At 39.5% G+C, this 21,090-nt stretch overlaps 1 protein-coding gene across 1 annotated transcript; it reads right to left on the reverse strand.

Annotated features, from left to right (window-relative positions):
- Nucleotides 1–160: 160 nt before the first annotated feature.
- On the reverse strand, nt 161–19,333 carry LOC108411980 (arylsulfatase B). The gene is made up of 8 exons (XM_017683810.2): nt 18,915–19,333; nt 13,564–13,750; nt 11,895–12,085; nt 8,184–8,391; nt 6,371–6,614; nt 5,006–5,076; nt 3,759–3,911; nt 161–937 (listed from the first exon to the last, which is right to left on the reverse strand). The coding sequence occupies exons 1-8, from the start codon at nt 19,182–19,184 to the stop codon at nt 672–674; spliced, it is 1,590 nt and encodes a 529-aa protein (XP_017539299.1). The 5' UTR covers nt 19,185–19,333; the 3' UTR covers nt 161–671.
- Between the last annotated feature and the right edge of the window lie 1,757 nt (nt 19,334–21,090).

The raw sequence follows: 21,090 nt of genomic DNA on the forward strand, positions 1-21,090 counted from the left end.
TTTCCTCAAATCTGGGCTCTAAACCTAACTCTAAATTATTTTTTATTAAAAAATTACAAAGAGTGTCTGAGATTTTTGGCTTTCAGCAGTAAATTGTGCGCAAATATGTAAATATGTGTGATCATAAAACACATGTTCTGTTGGTTTGAGGGGACCTTTTACAGAAAATAAATGAATACATGAAAACGTAGTTACTTCATGCAGTTACTGAATAATTTGCCTTATGATTTGGTCATGTAAATTCAGATGAACAAACCAAAGTATACCCTGGAGAATAAGAGGTAAATTAAACTTTCACTATAATTTATCACCTTTTGGGTGAGTTCACTCCTCAACACAATCTTTTGAAAGGCACAAAGTGAAAAATGAGTAAGCTAATAACGTTAGCTGAGGTTTATCTAAAAGACTGGCTGCCTTTCTCTGTGTACGTTTCAACTACAATGGCCTTCTATGCTCTCGATGTGGCTTTACTTTAACGTAGTAATGGCAAAGTGCTGAGGTCGTGCTTTGACAAACCTTGTGTGCTTCGATTAAAAACGACAGTGTCACATTTTTAGGCACATGTGTTGGGCGGCGTGTTCGGTGTGCAGTAGCCTTTAGATTTCAAGTAAGTGATCATTTTTCAGCCAATCCAATCCCGTCAGATTGCCCTGATCTGAGTGCCTATGCCGTCAGGCCCATGGCCCCCAAGCTCCTCCCAGACGCTCCGGATCACACCCAGGATCCTCAGGTGGGAATGTGATGGGCAGCGCCTCCTGCTGGTAGTGGTCCAAGCGCCTTAGCAGAAAGTTGACCACCTCTGGGTGCTGTGATGAGACTTCTTGTTTCTCCTCAGGGTCCTGCACAATGTTGAACAGCATCACCTGTTTCAGTGGTTCAGGTGTGGCAGAGAACTCTTCCTGACCCTCACCTGGCGGAGGAATCCACAGAGGACAACCTGCCGAGACAAAACATCTCTCAGATCTACAGCAGCCAGGAGCACCAAATGTTCCTACTGTGGTCATAATTCACTCAGTGCGGGTGAAAGCGTTAATGATTGGAGTAAACCCTGTTTAAGACAGGAGAGTGGGCAGAGCGCCACCTGCTGTCTGCATTCAAAGCATAAGTTACAGTCACTGTGAGTTAGAAACCATTTTTCATCCTAAACATGATGCATTTCCGAGCGAAACAAGACACTTGGGCATGATTTTATTTCTCGGGAGTTGCCTGGAGCATGAAAAAGGCAAATAAATGAAATAAATAAACAGATTTTGTCTAAAGAATGAAGTATTATCAGAGAACTTGTAGTGACAATTCCCACTCTGCAATGTCTTTCAGTTTTCTCAAACACTAGAGGGCGCTCCCAAGCAGGCCAAAATGAAAGGGTTGATATGGAGCATTTGAGCAAAATCATAGTTTATAAATGCTTAAACGTTTTCAATGTAAAAAAAGGCAATCATTTCCTGACCACAGAACAGCATGAAACATTTTAACACTGCTGTTATATTTTAAGAGCTTTTAAACTCGAGTTATACGAGTTTAAAACGGCGCCTCATGTATGTTCATGACGTCAGTGAGGGTTAACAGCCAATGAGCTGCTCCGCTCGGCAATCAATCATCATGCTCTAGCAGTAAAGCCCGCCTTCTACTGCCCAAAACCCGTTTGCTGTAGAAAAAAGTAAATTTATCGAGTTTTTTTCCATCCTTCTACTTTCTGTAATTAAAGAAGCGTTCTGGGCGAGTGATCAGAATCTATTTTAACTTTTCGTGTTTAGCAGTTGAGCTCCATTCACTCCCATTCATTGAGGACTCACTCGTGGGTGCCTTCTGCTGATTAGCCATCATGTTTTTTATATAACGGGGGCAATAAGAAGTGGCCAGGCTCCTCATAAAACAGCTCTGGTATTATTATTTTGATTGTGCATTTCCTGTAGTTTCTAAAACATGTTAAACGCTTTAGTCATTTTTTTTTGTACTTTTTAAGGCGTAGACGAGGTGAAGCATTGGTCAATAAGTAGTCATGTTAAATAATCATGATCTCAATATTCAACTAAAAAAATAATTTCTGCCAAATCCAAGCAGCCCTTCCTCCAAGTGTGTTGAGCTCCAATGACGCTGCATTAGCGACAGTTTAAAAAGTTGAAGTTTCACAAGACTCTGAGGTAGCTTATGCTAACCTTCATCCCCTAATACTGTTAGTATCATGTGACTGTCGAAGACCAAGCTAGAACCTACTGTTCTTTAGTGGTCAGGACCACCATGGACCCTCACAGAGCAATTACTGTTTGGGTGGATCATTCTCAGCAGTGCAGTAACACTGACGTGGTGGTGGTGTGTTAGTGTGTGTTGCGCTGGTCTGAGTGGATCAGACACAGCAGTAATGCAGGAGTTTTTAAACGCCTCAGTGACACTGCTGGACTGAGAACCAGAAATATCCAGCCAACAGCGTCCTCTGACCAGGACTAGAGGATGACCAACATAAACTGTGCAGCAGCAGATGAGCTATCGCCTCATCTACATCTACAAGGTGGACTGACAAGGTAGGAGTGTCTAATAGAGTGGACAGTGAGTGGACACAGTGTTTAAAAACTCCAGCAACACTGTTATGTCTGATCCACTTGTACCAGCACAACACACACTAACACACCAGCACCACCAGTGTCACTGCAATGCTGAGAATGTTCCACCACCCAAATAGTACCTGCTCTGTTAGGGTCCATGGTGGTCCTGACTACTGAAGAACAGGATAAAAGGGGGCTAGCAAACTATGCAGAGAAACAGATGGACTACAGTTTGCACCTATAGAGTAAGTGGAGTCATTTTGATTGAAGACAGTTTCCCTGAACTCTCGTTACATCCCAACTCTGACTATACAGCTCTCTGCCATCTTAGTGGCAACATGCTCACGTTAAAGGACTCACTACTACTTACGTACTTGAGTGAACACAGCATTTTAAAACAAAATCACAGAATTATGTCTGTACATTTTTTTCTTTCCACAATAAAACAAAACAAAGCTTTGAATAGTGATTATTAGAGATTTTTATTTTTATTGCTAATTCCACTTTGTTTACAACCAAATTGGCCCATTTTTATTAGCTTTTTATATATAATATAGGACATTTTTAAGGTAGTAGAGTTATTAAATTGGTTGGAACCTTTAGACACAAAAACACGTTTAAAATGGGCTAGTTTTCTCTCATTCACTCAGCAAGCACGCCAGTATGTTGAAAATGAGGTCACATAGACAAGTTCCCTGTCCTATCACCGCACCCAGGGTGTTCAGTATATGAATTTAAGGGACTTCATGAGTTAAAGTAAAGGATGAAGCTGAATGAGGAACTTTATCGATATTTTAAAGGGTTTGTGACTCATACACTCTGCACCTGTGCAGGTGAAGGTAATCCAGCTGCAATATGGCTTAATTTTAGGTTGAGATTAAGAAACCCTAATTAGTCCCCCAACAGGGAAATTTGACCTTCGCATTTAACCCATCCATGAAGTTAAACACCACGTACACACACACTAGGGGGCAGTGAGCACACTTGCGGTAGGAGCGGTGGGCAGCCCCATCTGCAGTGACCGGGGAGCAGTTGGGAGTTAGGCATCTTGCTCAAGGACACCTCAGTGACGTACTGTGGGCTCTAGGGATCAAACCGGCAACCTTCCGGTCACAGGGCCGGTTCCCTAACCTTCCAAATCTCCAAACGACTGCCCCTTGAGTGGAAACTGGCCGAATTGATTCCTTCTCTGATTGATTTAATTGGCAAATACGTTACCTGGGTAACCAGTCAGGAGCTTCCATTTGCCATGGCGAATGGCAGCGTGCATGGACACATTGAATTGTAGGGAGAGCTCTGGTGAGGCTCGTCTTGACGACAACAAACGCCAAGATTCCTGCAGCTCCTCAAATAATACACCCTTCCCGGTGCCTAGAAACAGAGTGAGAGCGAGAGAGGGGGAGCGAGAGAGAGAGAGAGAGAGAGAGAGAGAGAGAGAGAGAGAGAGAGATTCATTTGAACTGCAGTGCTTAGGACAACGGCAAAAGTCATATATTTATATATAATATAATGATAGCTGTCTAATATTAGCTGTCTAACAACAATGGCCCTTATTCATAAAAGTTATGTATGGGCTTATGCAAATTTCACTGGCAGTTTTGTTATTGATCAGTTGCATCTTTGGCGTATCTGTACAATCAAACACATGTCTACTAGAAATGTGTAAATACAACTGTTATCAGTATCGTCTAAAACATACTATATACTAATATACTAGTAATCTGTGCTCATGGTAGTCCAGTATGAAAATATTTATTTTACATGCACATTAGTGTAAACAAATACTACAACTGTTCTACGTTCCATTTAAATATGTATTACACTGTGCTTTTGTTTTATACTACTGACACAAAATAATCAATACAGCTAGTGTCATACAATAATGCAGCCTTACAATGTTTTATTTAAGACTACATCATTATACCCTCTAAAAACTACAACTACAAAAAAGACATTGTGTTTATTTCACATTTTTAATTCTTTTCAGTGGTTGTAGTTTTAACACTATGATGTTTAGTCAGTAGGGGGCACAGTGACCTCAAACTCCACCCACAAACACAGCCATTTGCTTTTCAACTGAATGCTTCTGTTTCAATGGCTACCTACTGAAACATCAGCATTGATTAGAGCATGTAAATGATAGTAAATATGGTGTTGGTAGGCTGCGCTTGATTTCACGCGCTGATGCTTATTCAGAGCTCAAATCTTTTCCTGTTTCCATGTTGAAAAGTTTCATGTGTGATGCAGAGCAGCTTGTATGTCATCTTTTTACACAGCTTTGATGAATAATGTCCACTGTTATGTCCACTTTTTCAAACACCCTGTTTTTCGCCTGTTTGTTTGTTGTCTACTAAAGACTACTTGTCGTGGACTACTTGTCGTGGACTACTTGTCGTGGACTACTTGTCATGGACTACTTGTCATGGACTTGTGTTACTCGGTGTGAACAGTTTTTTCCTACTTACAGGGCGCGATGTCGTCATACAAGGGGTCGATGTTGTGCAGCAGTTCCAGTCTAGGAGATGCTTTACCTTTACTGGGACACACAGAGATATTTTACTGATTACGGACACAACGATTGGAGCTCTGAGGCTTTTGTTCAAACCCAATTCCAAAAATGAACATGAATAATATTCAAATAAGAAAAGAAACCAGTGAATTCTGTTTGGCCTGTATTGAACAAACCCATTTTCAGATTCTAAACCGAACCATATACAGCACATTCTGCATCAATCTGAAGAACCATTTCACCATGCAGAAAACTATATAAAACTATATAAAATATATAAAACTCATGATTCTAAATAGAACCACTCTCTTTACTAAAGAACCCTTGAAGGACCATCTTTTTAAAGAGTGTAGGTGTGCGGGTAGCACCATGCTAATGATCAACATGCCACGGTTCCACATTGGAAAAGCAGTTTGATGAGACTGCCCACCATCACCAGACCCTTTTCCACATGCATGTAGAACATATAATTAGACAAGCAGGACCGGAGTAAGACAATCAAAGATTCAGGATTGGTGGAGGAAACAATAGCCTTCAATATGTGGATGAAGCAGCACTCAAAGTGGAAAATGGAAGACCTGAAGGCCCTTATTCAGGCGGTTGAAGAACAGAGTGAAAAAATGGGACTTCCGCTCTATAGGAAGAAGACTGAGGCTATGATGAAAGAAAGACGCTAACTTTACTGCTGATGGAAAAGATGTGGAGACGATGGACAGCTCTGGCTACTCAGATCAATCATTAACAACAGAGGATCCATCAAGACATACAACCCGGATCAGTGCTGGGCAGAACAAGGATGAAGGAGCCTGAAATGATCTTCAAATGCAGTGATTTGTGTCTACTAACAAAGAGCAGAAATGTCCATGCTGTGGTCTTCACTGTGGTTCTTTATGGATGTAAAAGCTGGACAGTAAACAAGCAAGACAGGAAAATACTGACGCCTTTGAACTTTTGTGTTGGTGAAGACTTTTGAGAGAACCTTGGATGGCAAAGAAAGCAAAGGAATGGATCCTTGACCAAATCAAGCCTCGAGCCCAGAGAACCAAACTGAAGATCCTACATTGGACACATGCTGAGAAGACTCAGTTTATTGGAAAAGCCTTTTATGATTGGAAGAGTTGATAAAAGAGGATGCCCAGCTACAAGGTGGATGGAGACAATCAGAGCCACCAGTAGTCTGAATTGACTTGATGATACATATTAATGATAATTAGCTTTGATCACTTGTTAGCTACATTAGAATCATAGCTCCAGTGCTATAACCAAAGAAGCAATCTCCAGCTTTAGCTGAAGATGAAAAACTCAGGTTAAAATGGCTCACCTGATGGTGTCCCACACATTAAACCCATCCAGCGGCTTTGTGCCGTGGGTCGACCCGCCAGCCAGACCCACTAGCGTAGGCAACCAATCAGAAATGTGGATCAGTTCATGGCTGACGGTTCCCGGCCGCTCCAGAAGTGGGCTCGCCACGAAGCCTACGCCTCTGACTCCGCCCTCCCAGAGTGACCACTTTCTGCCCCGGAGAGGCCAATTGTTGCCCCCGGCCAGCGTTTGACCCCCATTATCTGTAAACATGGAAAAGAAGGACAGAAAGGCAAACCAGCATTAGTGACCTGCAGTGACCCCTGGTGGAGCATTGCTGTACTGCTCAGACAGACAACCTCCTCAGAACTTTATGACACACACTCACAGACTTCTGATTTTCCTGAGGACGTAGTGGAATGTCAACTCCTCATAAACTGGCCTATCAATATAAGCCTTTATTAGACAGCCCTGAAAACACTCTGCTTGAAAATCTGATTGAAAATATACTATTGAATAATATATAGGCTAAAATTATTGTTAATTATTATTATATTATAGTCTTAATATGTCTTTGCAGTGTAAGTTATGGGAGGTAATGATGTTGAGGTTTCTCTTTGTCTATTTTTCTTAAAAACTGATTCAGAATTACCACCTAAAGTCGACTGAATATAAATCAACATACATACATATACACTGATCACGCATAACATTATATTTCTACGCTCATGGTCCATTTTATCAGCTCTACTTACTGTATAGGTGCACTTTGTAGTTCTACAGTTACAGACTGTAGTCCAGCTGTTTCTCTGATACTTTGTTATCCCCTTTTACCCCGTTCTTCAGTGGTCAGGACCCCCATGGACCCTCACAGAGCAGGTACTATTTTGGTGGCTTTAGTTTTTAAACACCTCAGTGTCGCTGCTGGACTGAAAATCGTCCACCAACTAAAAACATCCAGCCAACAGCGTCCTGCGAGCAGCGTCCTGTGACCACTGATGAAGGACTAGAGGATGACCGACACAAACTGTGCAGCAGCAGTTGAGCTATCGTCTCTGACTTTGCATCTCAAAGGTGGAGTGACAAGTTAGGAGTGCCTAATAGAGTGGACAGTGAGTGGACACAGTGTTTAAAAACTCCAGCAGCAGCTGGTGTGTCTGATCCACTCGTACCAGCACAACACACAATAACACACCACCACCACTTCAGTGTTACTGCAGTGCTGAGAATGATCCATCACCCAAAGAGTACCTGCTCTGTGAGGGTCCATGGGGCTCCTGACCACTGAAGAAAAGGGTAACAAAGTATCAGAGAAACAGATGGACTACAGTCTGTAACTGTAGAACTACAAAGTGCACCTATATAGTAAGTGGAGCTGATAAAATGGACAATGAGTGTAGAAACACGGTCATAATGTTATACCTGATCGGCGTATATTATTAAAGAACGGACAGTAATAATAACATTGCCATCTGATTTCAAGGGGATGTTTGAATTTTGGAACCAATGAATGCCAAACAAACAAATAATACCAAATGAATCCATCTTCAACCAGCAGATTGTATTTAAACCTGTAAAGTGAGGACAGTTTATTCTGTTTGCTGTAGTGTTGATATTAAATAATATTAGAAAAAGGTCAGTTTCAAACAACCTCAGCTGGTCTCAAGACCAAGACAAGATCTAGTCCTAATGATGACGAGACAGAGAGCACTGGTTTATGGTCTAGCACTGGATCAATGAACGTATCATTTTTATTCACTCCATGTGAATGAAACTAAAACAAAACATAAATAAACATGAATGTGATGGGCCAGGCATCTTCTGCTTCATACCTGTGGAAAAGATCAGCACGGTGTTGTTCCACAGCCCGGTGTCCTGCAGAGCTCTGCTGATGTTGCCCACAGCCTCGTCCATTGCCGACACCATGCCTGCGTACACCCTGCGGTTCTTGTTCTTGATGAAGTTGTACGGGGTGACGTAACGCTCAGGAACCTCCAGAGGAGCATGAACTGCCTGCAGGGCCATGTAGAGGAAGAGTGGCTGCAGAAGCAAGAGAAAGCAACTCAGGACCACGGTGACCAACAAAGAGACTCCTTAGACTGGAGGTCATCAACCTACTCCAGGAGATCTACAGACTTTAGCTCCAACCCTAATCCAGCCACAAAGCTGAAGTTGGCTTCCGCTCCAGCTTAAATGTCGCAGAAGTTACATTCAGGTGCTTATTACTATTTCCCATTCCACCTTAAAATGTGGAGCATTTACATTCTGGCACCTATCACTATTTCCCACTCCACTTTAAATAGCGCAGAAGTTACATTCTGGCACCTGTTACTGTTTCCCGTTCCACCTTAAATAGTCCAGAAGTTACATTCTGGCACCTGTTACTGTTTCCCGTTCCACCTTAAATAGTCCAGAAGTTACATTCTAGCACCTGTTACTGTTTCCCGTTCCACCTTAAATAGTCCAGAAGTTACATTCTGGTGCTTGTCACTATTTCCTGTTCCACCTTAAACGGTGCAAAAGTTCCATTCTGCCACTTATTACTATTTCCTGTTCCACTTTAAATAGTCCAGAAGATACATTCTGGTGCCTGTCACTATTTCATGTTCCACCTTAAATAGTGCAGAAGTTACATTCTGGTGCCTGCCACTATTTCCTGTTCGACCTTAAATGGTGCATAAGTTCCATTCTGCCACTTATTACTATTTCCCATTCCACCTTAAATAGTGCAGAAGTTACATTGTGGTAACTGTTACTATTTCCCGTTCCACCTTAAACGGTGCAGAAGTTAGAAGAATATTCTGGTGTTTAATAATGTTTCCTGCTCCACGTTTGGCCAACAGAGGAGGCTGATGCTGCTGCCATCTATTGACCACTTTTACCACTTTCTCACCTAGTTTTAGAGAACACTGCTGTGTAAAACTCCATCAGAAGCTCGCAAATGTCCAGTGATTCCACAATATCACCAGGTGATCAGTGGGCTCTGATTTGTACAGACAGACAGTCTACGTTAATGTAGCTACCATGAGATCCATAAACAGTGCATCATTTTTAAAGTGCATCACTTTTTCAGCCTTCATATACGACATACGGCGTATGTCCGTAGCAGCGTCTCTGTCAGTCCAGAACTGGAGCTGCCCAGGGGTGCGTTTAGGGTCTGGCTATTGGGCTGGTAGCTTCTCTCCATGGTAGGAACGAATAGTCTGTTGTATGCTTAAAGGTTCTTTGCATTGTAAAGGGTTCTATATAGCACCAAAAAGGGTTCTTCTGTTGTTGCAATGTCAAGCCTGTAATAAGAAAAGAATAAGTTTTGGTGCTATATAGAACCAATTTTCTTTCCTAAGAAAACCCTTGAAGAACCATCTTTTCTTAAGCATGTAGCGTATGCTCAGACAAAGTGAAGTTTCTCCATCAGTTGGCTAATTCTGACCACAAACCCTGCTGATGTCTCCAGTGCACTACTGTAACCGACTGTTTCTCAACACAGAACAATCACTTCAGCATCTCTGACTGACACATTCTGTTACTTGTATAATCTCCATAGAAAAGCACTGACTAATAGAATGTGACGCTCTGGAACAGCTGTACATGATCTTAAGGTATCAATGCCCAGCGCCAAGTGTGGGCTATTGGGGTGTAAAGCCCTATACTCCTGATTTGGGCCCAACTTCTCTTTCTAATTACAGACCCATCTCACACCTTCCACTTTTAGCTAAAGTAATGACAAGAGGGGATGCTTCCCAACTTCAGACATTTCTCAGTGATAAAGCCCTCTATGAGCCATTCCAGTCTGGTTTCCGTACTCACAACAGCAATGAGGCAGCTCTTCTGCGAGTAGTTAATGATCTTCTCCAGTCTGCTGATAGTGGTTCTCTCAGTATTCTCCTTCTCCTCAACTTCAGTGCAGCATTCGATACTGTTAATCATGATGTTCTCATTTCTCGTCTCTTCTCTATTGGTATCACTGACACAGCCTTACAGTGGTTCAGGTCTTATCTTACAGACAGACAGCGGTTTATCACACTAGGTCCACACAAGTCCTCCACTTCTCCTGTTACATGTGGTGTACTGCAGGGCTCAGTTCTTTGACCCTTGCTTTTTTAAATCTACATCTCACCCCTTGGCCAGATCATTCGTAGCCCTGGCCTTAACTTTCACTGATATGCTGATGATATTCAGTTATATCTCACACACACACACGCACACACACACACACACACACACACACACACACACACACACACACACACACACACACACACACACCCCTACCCTCAGATTCAGCTCCTAACATACTAATTGATTGTATTTCTGATTTAAAGCTCTAGAAGCACAATAACTTTCTCATGCTAAACACTGAAAAAACTAAAGTCTTACTGGCTGGCCCTAAACCTTTACTATCCAAGTCATCCAATTTTTCAGATAGTATTGATGGCCTGCTTGTCAAGCCTGCACCTGATGTTAGAAATATTGGTGTTTTACTCGACCCATCACTTAATTTTGTTCTGCATATCAAGTTCCTCACTAAGAAAGCATTCTTCCACTAACGTAACATTGCTCGTCTTCGCCCGTTCCTGACTGATAATGATGCAAAAACTTGGTTCATGCCTTTATTATGTCCTGTATTGACTACCGTAACTCCCTCTTTGTTGGTCTCCCTGTAAAGTCTATCCAAAAGCTACAGTACATTCACAACTCTGAAGCTAGAGTTCTCACCCATACTAAGCATTCAGCCCACATCACCCCCATTCACTCCCTGTCCGGTATAAAGTTTACAATTTTACAAAAAAAAGGTGCTATATAAGGGGTGGCGTGGTGGGTAGCGCTGTCGCCTCACAGCAAGGAGGGCCTGGGTGCGATTCCCCGGCCGGGTATTCAGGGTCCTCTCTGTGTGGAGTTTGCATGTTCTCCCCGTGTTTGCGTGGGTTTCCTCTGGGTTCTCCGGTTTCCTCCCACAGTCCAAAGACATGCAGTCAGGCCAATTGGAGATGCTAAATTGCCCGTAAGTGTGAGTGACTGTCTGTGACTGTCTGTGTCTGTCTGTCTGCCCTGCGATGGACCGGCGACCTGTCCAGGGTGTATCCTGCCTTCCGCCCAAAGACTGCCCCTCGCGACCCTGACAGAGAAGCGGCTTAGAAAATGGATGGATATTATTATTATTATTAAATTCTGGAATGAGCAGGTGTCCACAAACATTTGGCCATATAATGTGTAAAATAGCCGAGTGTCATACAGTGCCAGAAAACACATAATCAAGCGTATAAGAAATGAGTTAAAGGAGAACGCCAAGGATTTTTCAAGATTTCTGCATAATTAAGCAGTTAAGATGTAAACAGAGTTGTTCAGAGTAGTTTGGTGTAAAACGCTCCAATCTAGAGAAGCTTACCAAGTCAGAACTGTTCACAGTGGTGATGATAGGAACCAGACATTCACCTCTAAAAGCTCCCTCAGAGAAAGTTATTACATGTGATGTTTATGAATATGCTGTGCAAGTACTTTTCACCATAACCTGACTGACTCGTTTTATCCCTCTGCTTGTGTACCTTGTCTGCTTTGTGCTGCTGTATGATGCTGGTGGCTTTCTGAGTGAAGAGCTCGGTGGAGAAAGCACCGCTGTAACTCGTGGCGACCTCCTCTCCATCTCTGAGATCCAGTGCACAGCGGGTTACGTTTAGAGGAGTGATGGGACTACATCTATTATGACTAAAGTAATCCTCAGAACCTGTCAGGTACCCTGTTGGAAAAAAACAGTAAAATACATAACAGAGAAAACATTCAGAGAACACTTAATAATCTGATAAATGCAGAAAATCAGATTGTGTCAGAAACTGGTTCAGTGTGTTTACATTTAATAATCTGATAACTGCGGAAAATCAGATTGTGTCAGTAACTGGTTCAGTGTGTTTACACTTAATAATCTGATAAATGCAGAAAATCAGACTGTGCCAGTAATTGGTTTAGTGTGTTTACATTTAATAATCTAATAAAGGTAGAAAATCAGATTGTGTCAGTAACTGGTTCAGTTTGTTTACAATTAATAATCTGATAACTGCAGAAAAACAGATTGTGTCAGTAACTAGTTCAGTATGTTTACATTTAATAATCTGATAACTGCAGAAAACCAGATTGTGTCAGTAACTGGGTCAGTGTGTTTACACTTAATAATCTGATAAATACAGAAAATCAGATTGTGTCAGTAACTGGTTCAGTGTGTTTACACTTAATAATCTAATTACTGCAGAAAACCAGATTGTGTCAGTAACTGGTTCAGTGTGTTTACACGTAATAATCTGATTACTGAAGAAAACCAGATTGTGTCAGTAACTGGTTCAGTGTATTTACACTTAATAATCTGATTACTGAAGAAAACCAGATTGTGTCTGTAACTGGTTCAGTGTGTTTACACATAATAATCTGATTACTGAAGAAAACAAGATTGTGTCACTAACTGGTTCAGTGTGTTTACACATAATAATCTGATTACTCAAGAAGACCAGATTGTGTGAGTAACTGGTTCAATGTGTTTCAATGCTCTTGAATTATCAGATAATGGGGAAACTCCAGGTCTACATGAGTCAGGCAGTAATTGGATTTTTGCTTTGCAACCAGCCAATAAACTCAAGAAGAAGATGCGACATAAATCTAACGTAAAATTTATTTTAAAGATCAAGTCAAGATGAAGATAAAGGTCATTTATATCCTTCATTTTGTTGAGCATGTAATCGGTGTCAGCATCGCTCTAAAAGTGCTGGGTAGTGTCTCGCGAGCGCTGTGCTAAATACTGCTTGCTGCTTCTGGGACGGCGCTCTTTCGAGGTCTGTGTCTCTGAGTCAGTGAACGCTAACAATGTAATCCAGGGATTGTTGGAAAGGGCGTTGACCTGTAAAGTTAGGCTTCGTCACACATTTTTAAAGTTGCTTGTTGCAAACCCTTCCCGTCTCCTGTGGGTTTATTCATGTTGCCATCAGCGATTAGTCAACATTGACTTTTGTCACTTAACTGTCGACTTTAAAAAGTCTGAAGTCATAGTCCAAACCACGAGCGCCTGAATGGCTGACGTCACCTAACAATACAGTAGTTTTGTCCAAGGCAAACTTATGTCTGGAAAACTTCTCATGTCTTTTGTCTAAGACGGCCACAGAGTAGTTTAACAGCTTAGGTACTGTAAACTGCAGTGTTTGTGGGACACAGTGTTTAGTGACATCCACATACCGAAGTAAGAGTCGAAGCCTCGACGTGTGGGCAGGCACTCTTTTTTATACATGCCCAAATGCCATTTGCCCACCATGTGGGTAGAGTATCCAGCCTCCCTCATCAGCTGGGGCAGCAGCTTCTCCTCCAGAGGGACGCAGTATGGCTGGCAGGGCCAGATAATCTGGTGCTGCATCCCTGTGTGGATCTGACAGAAAAAAATGGTACACAGTGTAAAAAGGGGTAACAGTGACAGTAACAGTAATGGGGCAGTAGTATTAACAGTAATGGTAATAACAGTAATAGAAGCAGTAGTGATAAACATAACAATAGAGACATGACTAATAAGTAATAGCAGTAATAGGACTACTAACAGAAATTAAAGTAGCACAAACAGTACTTGTAGCAGTAACAGCAGTAGTAAAATTATTACTAATAGTACTAGTGATAGTAGTAGTAATAGCAATAGTAGCAACAGCAGCGGTAATAGTAGCTCTATGAGTAGGGGAAATAAATGTAGTGCTAATAATGGTGTGAAAGTAATATCTATAGTAGTAACAGCAGTAATAATAGCAGTAGTAGGAATATTAGTACTAGCACTAATAATAGTAGAAGAAATAGTAGTGGCAGTAATAGCAGTAGTTGTAATGTTAATACTAGTACTAGTAATAGTAATAGAAATAATAACAGTAATAGCAGTAGTAGTAGTAATAGTAATAGGTAAAATAGAAGTGATATTAGCATACGCAGTAAAAGTACTAGTAATATTAGTATTAATACTAGCATTAGTAATAGTAGAAGTAAAAATAGAAGTAGCAGTAATAGTCTTAGTATTAGTAACTGTAGTAGAAATAGTAGTGACAATAATAGAAATAGTAGTAATATTAATACTAGTAATTGTGGAAATAGTAGTGACAGTAATAGTCATAGTAGTAATATCAGTACTAGTACTAGTAATTGTAGAAATAGTAGTGACAGTAATAGTTGTAGTAGTAATATTAGTACTGGTACTAGTAATTGTAGCAGAAATAGTAGTGACAATAATTGAAGTAGTGTTAATGTCATGCCTGCAACCTGTCCACATATGGAAGGAAACTGCATTGCCCAGAATCCATTGTGGACTCAGGAAGAGGAGCTATTCCCTTCAGACTCAGACTACAATTCCCAGACTCCTCCACAAGATCACATAACTCCGGACATCTCCTCATCAGCCTATCAGTGATCTAGGTTGCCAGAATTCTAATGAACTTCAGCTGTGTGTTTGTCATATGACATTCTTTTTTAGTATATAAGCCCAGGTATAATATATAGTATAATTGTGAAGTATTGCTTTCCTCTGTGAAACTACTGAGCTTTATTCCTGTTCTGATCCTGATTGTGTTTTGACTTCCTGCTTGTGTTTCTCTTGACTCTGATTTTCAGATTTCCCCTTTTTGTACTGTTGCCTGGTTTATTGGATTCATGGTTTTGACTCATCACCTGTTTTGTGGCCTTTCTTGTTTTGCTGTGTTTACTGGACTTGACCCCTGCCTGTCTCCTGACTACTCTATGCATCTACACTTCCCCAAGTAAAGCTTCCTTTTTGATCTTTAACCACGAGCATCTGCTTTCTGGTTGCATGTCACAATTAATATTACTACTAGTACTGGTAATTGTAGTAGAAGCAGTAGTAGCAGTAATAGCAGCAGCAAATATTAATAGTTATATTAATATGAATATTAGTATTCATAACAGTAGTAGAAATAATAGCAGCAGTAGCAGTAATATTAATACTAGTAATAGTAATAGAAACAGTAACAGTAATAGCAGTAGTAGTAATATTTAAAATAGAAGTGATATTAGCAGAAGCAGCAATAGTACTAGTGATATTAATATTAATAGTAGTATTAGTAATAGTAGTAGAATTCGTAGTGGCAGTAATAGTAATAGAAATATTAGTAGCAGTAATAGCAGAAGTAGTAATGTTAATATTAGTACTGGTAATAGTAACAGAAATAGTAACAGTAATAGCAGTAGTAGTAGTAATAGTAGTAGAATATTTATAGTTATAATAATGAGAATAAAAGTGATATTAGCAGAAGCAGTAACAGTACTAGTACTATTAGTATTAACACTAGTATTAGTAATAGTAGTAGTAGAAATAGTAGTGGCAGTAATAGTAGCAGTATTAGGAATATTAGTACTAGTATTAGTAATAGTAGTAGCAATAGAAGCAGTAGTAGTAATATTAGTATAGTATTAGTAATAGTAGCAGTAGTAGGAATATTAGTATTAGTAATAATAGAAGTAATCAAAGCAATAGTAGCAATATTAGTATAGTATTAGTAATAGTAGCAGTAGTATGAATATTAGTACTAGTATTAGTAATAGTAGAAGTAATAGAAGCAGTTGTAGCAATATTAGAACTAGTATTAGTAATAGTAGCAGTAGTAGCCACATTAGAACTGGTAGTAATAATAGTAGTAGTAACCGTAGCAGTAGTAGCAATATTAGTATAGTTTTAGTTACTGTAGCAGTAGTAGGAATATTAATACTAGTATTAGTAATAGTAGTAGTAATATAAGTAGTAGTAGGAATATTAGTACTATTATTAATAATAGTAGTAGTAATAGAAGCAGTGGTCACAATATCACTACTAGTAAAGGTAATAGTAGTAGTAATAAAAGCAGCAATAGCAATATTAAAATTAGTATTAGGAATAGTAGTAGTAACAGTAGCAGTAGTACCAATATTAGTATAATATTAGTTATAGTAGCAGTAGTAGGAATACAAGTACTAGTATTAGTAATAGTAGTAGCAATAGAAGCAGTAGTAGGAATATTAGTAATAGTAGTAGTAATAGAAGTAGTAATAGCAATATTAGTACTAATATTAGTAATAGTAGTAGTAATAGAAGCAGTAGTAGCAATATCAGAACTAGTATTAGTAATATTAGTAGTAATAGTAGCAGTAGTAGCAATATTGGAACTAGTGGTAGTAATAATAGTAGTAGTAGTAGTAGTAATATTAGCAATGATACTTGTAGTATTAGTAGCATTAGTAGTTATAGTAGTAATAGAAGCAGTAACTTTATGCTCACACCAGCAGGTGACAAAGCCACAGGCGAGCAGTCATTTCCTCTGGGTTAGCACAATTTGTAGCTGCGATTTAGCAACAAGTGGTTAGGGACGCAGCATCACAGAAACAAGTCTAATTTAAATTTCCTCAACATTATGCAAATAAACGATGACACAGTGAAGCGCTGAATGACTGGCTTAAACAAAATCCTCAGAATCACATAATTAACTTCTATTTCACATCCAAACACGACAACAAGAGCAGTCTTAAACACACATGCTACAGACAAACTTGACTGACTGGTTGATTCCTAATGTGAATGTATAGAATTTGTAATACCTGCAGTAGCAACAGTAGCAGTAGTAACGCTAGTAGTAGTAGAAGTAGAAGTAGCAGCAGTACTAATAATGGTGGTCGTGACAGTAATACTAGTAGCAATAGTATTACCAGCAGTAATAGTAATACAGCATTAATAGGAGTAGTAGTAATAGTAAAAATAATAGTAAGAATATTAGTAGTACCAGTAGTAGTAGAGTAGTTATAATAGTAGTAGAGTATTAAGAGAAGTAGTAACAGTAGAACCAGAAGTACTAATAATGTTAGTCTTAGTAATGGTTGTACAAATGTTGATAGTAGGCGTAGTGCTAGTAGCGGTAAGTAACAGTGAATAATAGTAGTAGTAGTAATAGTAGTAGCAGTAGTAGTAGCAATGGCAGTAATAGAGTATTATAACATCAACACCATTTTTGGGAGTAGTACTAATTGTAGTATCAGTAATATTGGTAGTAACAGTAATAGTAATAGTAGTAAAGTATTAATGGCTGTAGAGTATTTATAGAAGATGTAGTGCTAGTAATAGTAAGTAACAGTGAGTAATAGTAGTAGTAGTAGTAATAGTAGTAGTAATAGCTGTAGTAGAGTATTATTAACATCATCATCACCATTGTTAGAAGTAGTACTAATAGTAGTATAGCAATGGCAGTATCAGTAATATTGGTAGTAACAGTATGAGTAAAACTAATAGTGGTAATGGTAGCTGCAATAGTAATCGTAGTAAAATATTAATAGTTGTAGAGTATTTATAGAAGATGTAGTGCCAGTAACAGTAAATAACAGTGAGTAATAGTAGTATGGATGAAGTGCACAAATAATGTACTTAAGTTAAAGTAGAGACACCCAAGGTAAAATATTACTCCAGTAAAAGTAGAAGTTCCTACCTTTAGACCTCCACTTGAGTAAAAGTACAAAAGTATTTGCCTTCAAATGTACTTAAGTATAAAGTAAAAGTACTAAAAGAGTAATTCTGGCTCTGATGTCCTGTTATCATTTTTATAACCAGACTGGCTTCATGAACTCATTTCAGGTGAAAGTCCTCCAGCGTCTCTCTTGGTAAACCAGTCTTTTAATAGAACGTCATTAATTAGTGACGCTGACATCTATTAAAATGATCATAAGCACAAAACACTGAAGGTAAACAGTTTCCATCAGGAAGAACCGAGTGGCTCTGAAATCACTTTTACACACAAGCAAAGTTTCAGTTTAAGATTACTTTGTAAATTACTTTGTAAATTTGTCTTTAAACACAGGTTCACGTATAAGTTTTCCTTCACTGTACTGATCTGTAGGTCTCTGTTCATAAACTAACCGAAACTAATTTACTATAAAATGAAAGTGTTTGTATAAATTCAGAAAAAAAAGAAACAGGCCAGTCACGACTGCATATGTCAAAACAAGGGTCAAAACAAGCTCAGAACAAAGTGACCGCTGTGCCCTGATTGGTGCTCTTGCTTTGCATTATTTTTGTTCTGACATGTTACGTTTTTTATACCCTCAGAAACCAAAAGGAACAACAGATTTCTCAAAATGTAGTGAAGTAAAAAGTCAGATATTTGACTTTAAGATGTAGTGGAGTGAAAGTAAAAAGTCGCCCAAAATGGAAATACTTAAGTAAAGTACAGATACACAGAAACTAATTACATTTACTTAATTACTGTCCACCACTGAGTAATACTAATAACAGTAACAGTAGCAGCAATAGTAATAGTAAAGTATTAGTAGTAATAGTAGCAGTATCAGCAGTAATGGTAGTAACAGTAGTTGGGATTATGGTTAGTAGTAGTACTAGTAACATTTACCCTGATGATAGTGGTAGTAATAGCAGCAGCAACAACAGTGGATCTAACAGCAACATCACTAATATCAGTAATATCACTCAGAGTAGCGGTGCTCTGTAAAGGTAGCAGCAGCGGTGGTGGTAATTCTAGTAGTAGTTACAGTTGTAGGTTGTTCAGCGTGTGTGTGTGTGTGTGTCTGACCTGGTATCTGCCGGTCATCAGCTGGTTCCTGGACGGTGTGCACAGCGGCTGGACGTAGTACCCCTCTAGCTTCACCCCCGCAGCTGCCAGCCGGTCGAGCACCGGGGTTCGGATCTCAGAGCGGTGAAAGCCCACGTCGTTCCAGCCCAGATCATCAGCCAGGATGAAGACCACATTAGGAGGACGAGCAGAGCCCACACTTACTGTCAGACACACAGTCAGAAGAACCGCACGGAGAACCTCAACCTGCAGCATTCTAACGGAATACATCAATACATCTGCTCTAAACTTCACTCCAGAACATTCTACAGAACCTCCTCTCTCGCTCCGCGCACACCGAGTCCCAGCAACACAGTACTCCGTTTGGGGAAGAGGCTTCGAAACTACAGTTCAGCTGCTCTGCTCTCCTACTACATTACCCACAATCCTTCAGCGACTCACAACCTCACACGTCACTGTCCATGTACGCAGATAAATAAGACTAAAAAGAGTCCTCTCTCTCTCTCTCTCTCTCTCTCTCTCTCTCTCTCTCTCTCTCTCTCTCTCTCTCTCTCTCTCTCGCTCTCTCTCTCTCTCGCTCTCGCTCGCTTAAAAATGTAGGAAAAGGCCACGCAGCGTGTGAAACGCTCATGAGGGTCAACATCATGAATGAGCCTGATTCGCCATGTTGAGCTGACAGAGAACGTTTATCCACTTTTGTTTTCAATAATTAAAGCAGGTCGCGCCACTTCACTTTATTGTTGTATGTTATTTCTGTCTGTAAATTCTGCAGGGATTTGTACGTTCGGGAGTTTTATTTACCCTCCTAATATAAAGCACCACTCCGTTTATACTTACAAAATTCTGTTTTCATTTCATTTTCATCCGTTTTCGGCAATGCAATTTATTTGTGTATTTTATCCCTCTGTTTTCCTAATTTTTTAAAGCTTGGCTCCATTTTATGGATCCATTTTATGGATTTTATTTGATTGTTTTTCAGCTGTGTACGTGACTTTTATTTTATTTGATCTGCACTTTTTTTTACATAATTTTCATTATATTTGTAATCTGTCTTGATTATCTTGTTTTTTTTTTATTCTTAATTGTTTTTTTATTTTACTTTATTGTACACAACATGTGTACATACAAAAACGTGCAATTTGCAAACTAAAAGGCGCAGTTTAAAAGAGTACTGCAAGCAAAGGAAAAGAAAAAATGATGGGCGCAACCAAAGAAGAAAATATATAGAAAGAATACAGAAGAAAGGAAAAAAAGGGAAGACATTAGAGAGAACTAGGGTTTAAATTCTAAATCATAATCTTCAGTTGAAGGACAGAGTTGGTGGGCGTACTTATGATGCATCCATCTAAGAGCTTTGCAATATAAAATAAAGTCATTGTGAAAAACACAGAACTTTAGCTTAACTTTAAAATATTTGGCTTTGTGGATGAAACATTTTTCCAGGATGATAATAGTGTTTATGAGAAAGTCATTGTCGTAATTGTGCATAATAAGTCCGTAAATTATGTCTTTGTCAGAGAATATTTGGAGAAAAGGAACTTTGGAAAATAACCAATGAAAGACACCAGACCACAAAGATTCAACATACATGCAGTGAAAGAATAAATGCTCAGCTGTTTCAACATCATCACAAAAGACACAGGTATTTATTTTAGTACCAAAACTGATTAAAGGGCCGGAAGGATAGATTCCATTTCAAGATTTAAAGTGGACTTCTTTGGCTTTTGGAACAATTGGAAATTTGAGGCACCTGGTTTAGCAACTTCTAAATTGATTGTGGTGAGTAAATTTGACTAATGGAGTTATTAAATGGAAGAGTGGGATACGGAATATTGTCAAGTGTGTGCCGGATAATATTATTGGAAAGTTTGGAGTCCTTAAAAGAACAGTCTCCAATCAATACTTATGGTAAACGGGGAACGATGGGTGAATGAGCCAGAGCACCTGTAATCAAACACAAAATAGATTTCGGAATGGCATTAATAACTAGATGTGCATTTCCTGAAGGAACTGCAAGAGTGCTTGAAAAGAGCTGCAAGTGTGTGTGTGTGTGTGTGTGTGTGTGTGTGTGTGTGTGTGTGTGTGTGTGTGTGTGTGTGTGTGTGTGTGTGAGAGGGAGAGATGTATGTGTTTGAGGGGGGAGGGAGGGAGAGTCATTCATTGAGCTGTCGCTGTT

This window comes from Pygocentrus nattereri, chromosome 16, assembly GCF_015220715.1.
Source record: "Pygocentrus nattereri isolate fPygNat1 chromosome 16, fPygNat1.pri, whole genome shotgun sequence".
NCBI lineage: Eukaryota > Metazoa > Chordata > Actinopteri > Characiformes > Serrasalmidae > Pygocentrus > Pygocentrus nattereri.

Excerpts from the sequence above, each read along its gene's own strand:
- LOC108411980 (XM_017683810.2), bottom strand. The coding sequence starts at position 19,184 with ATGTATTCCGTTAGAATGCTGCAGGTTGAGGTTCTCCGTGCGGTTCTT. Across the intron at positions 13,751-18,914 it reads TGATGACCGGCAGATACCAG|ATCCACACAGGGATGCAGCA; the intron begins GTCAGACACACA and ends TTTTTCTGTCAG. Across the intron at positions 5,077-6,370 it reads AATGTGTGGGACACCATCAG|TAAAGGTAAAGCATCTCCTA; the intron begins GTGAGCCATTTT and ends TGTGTGTCCCAG.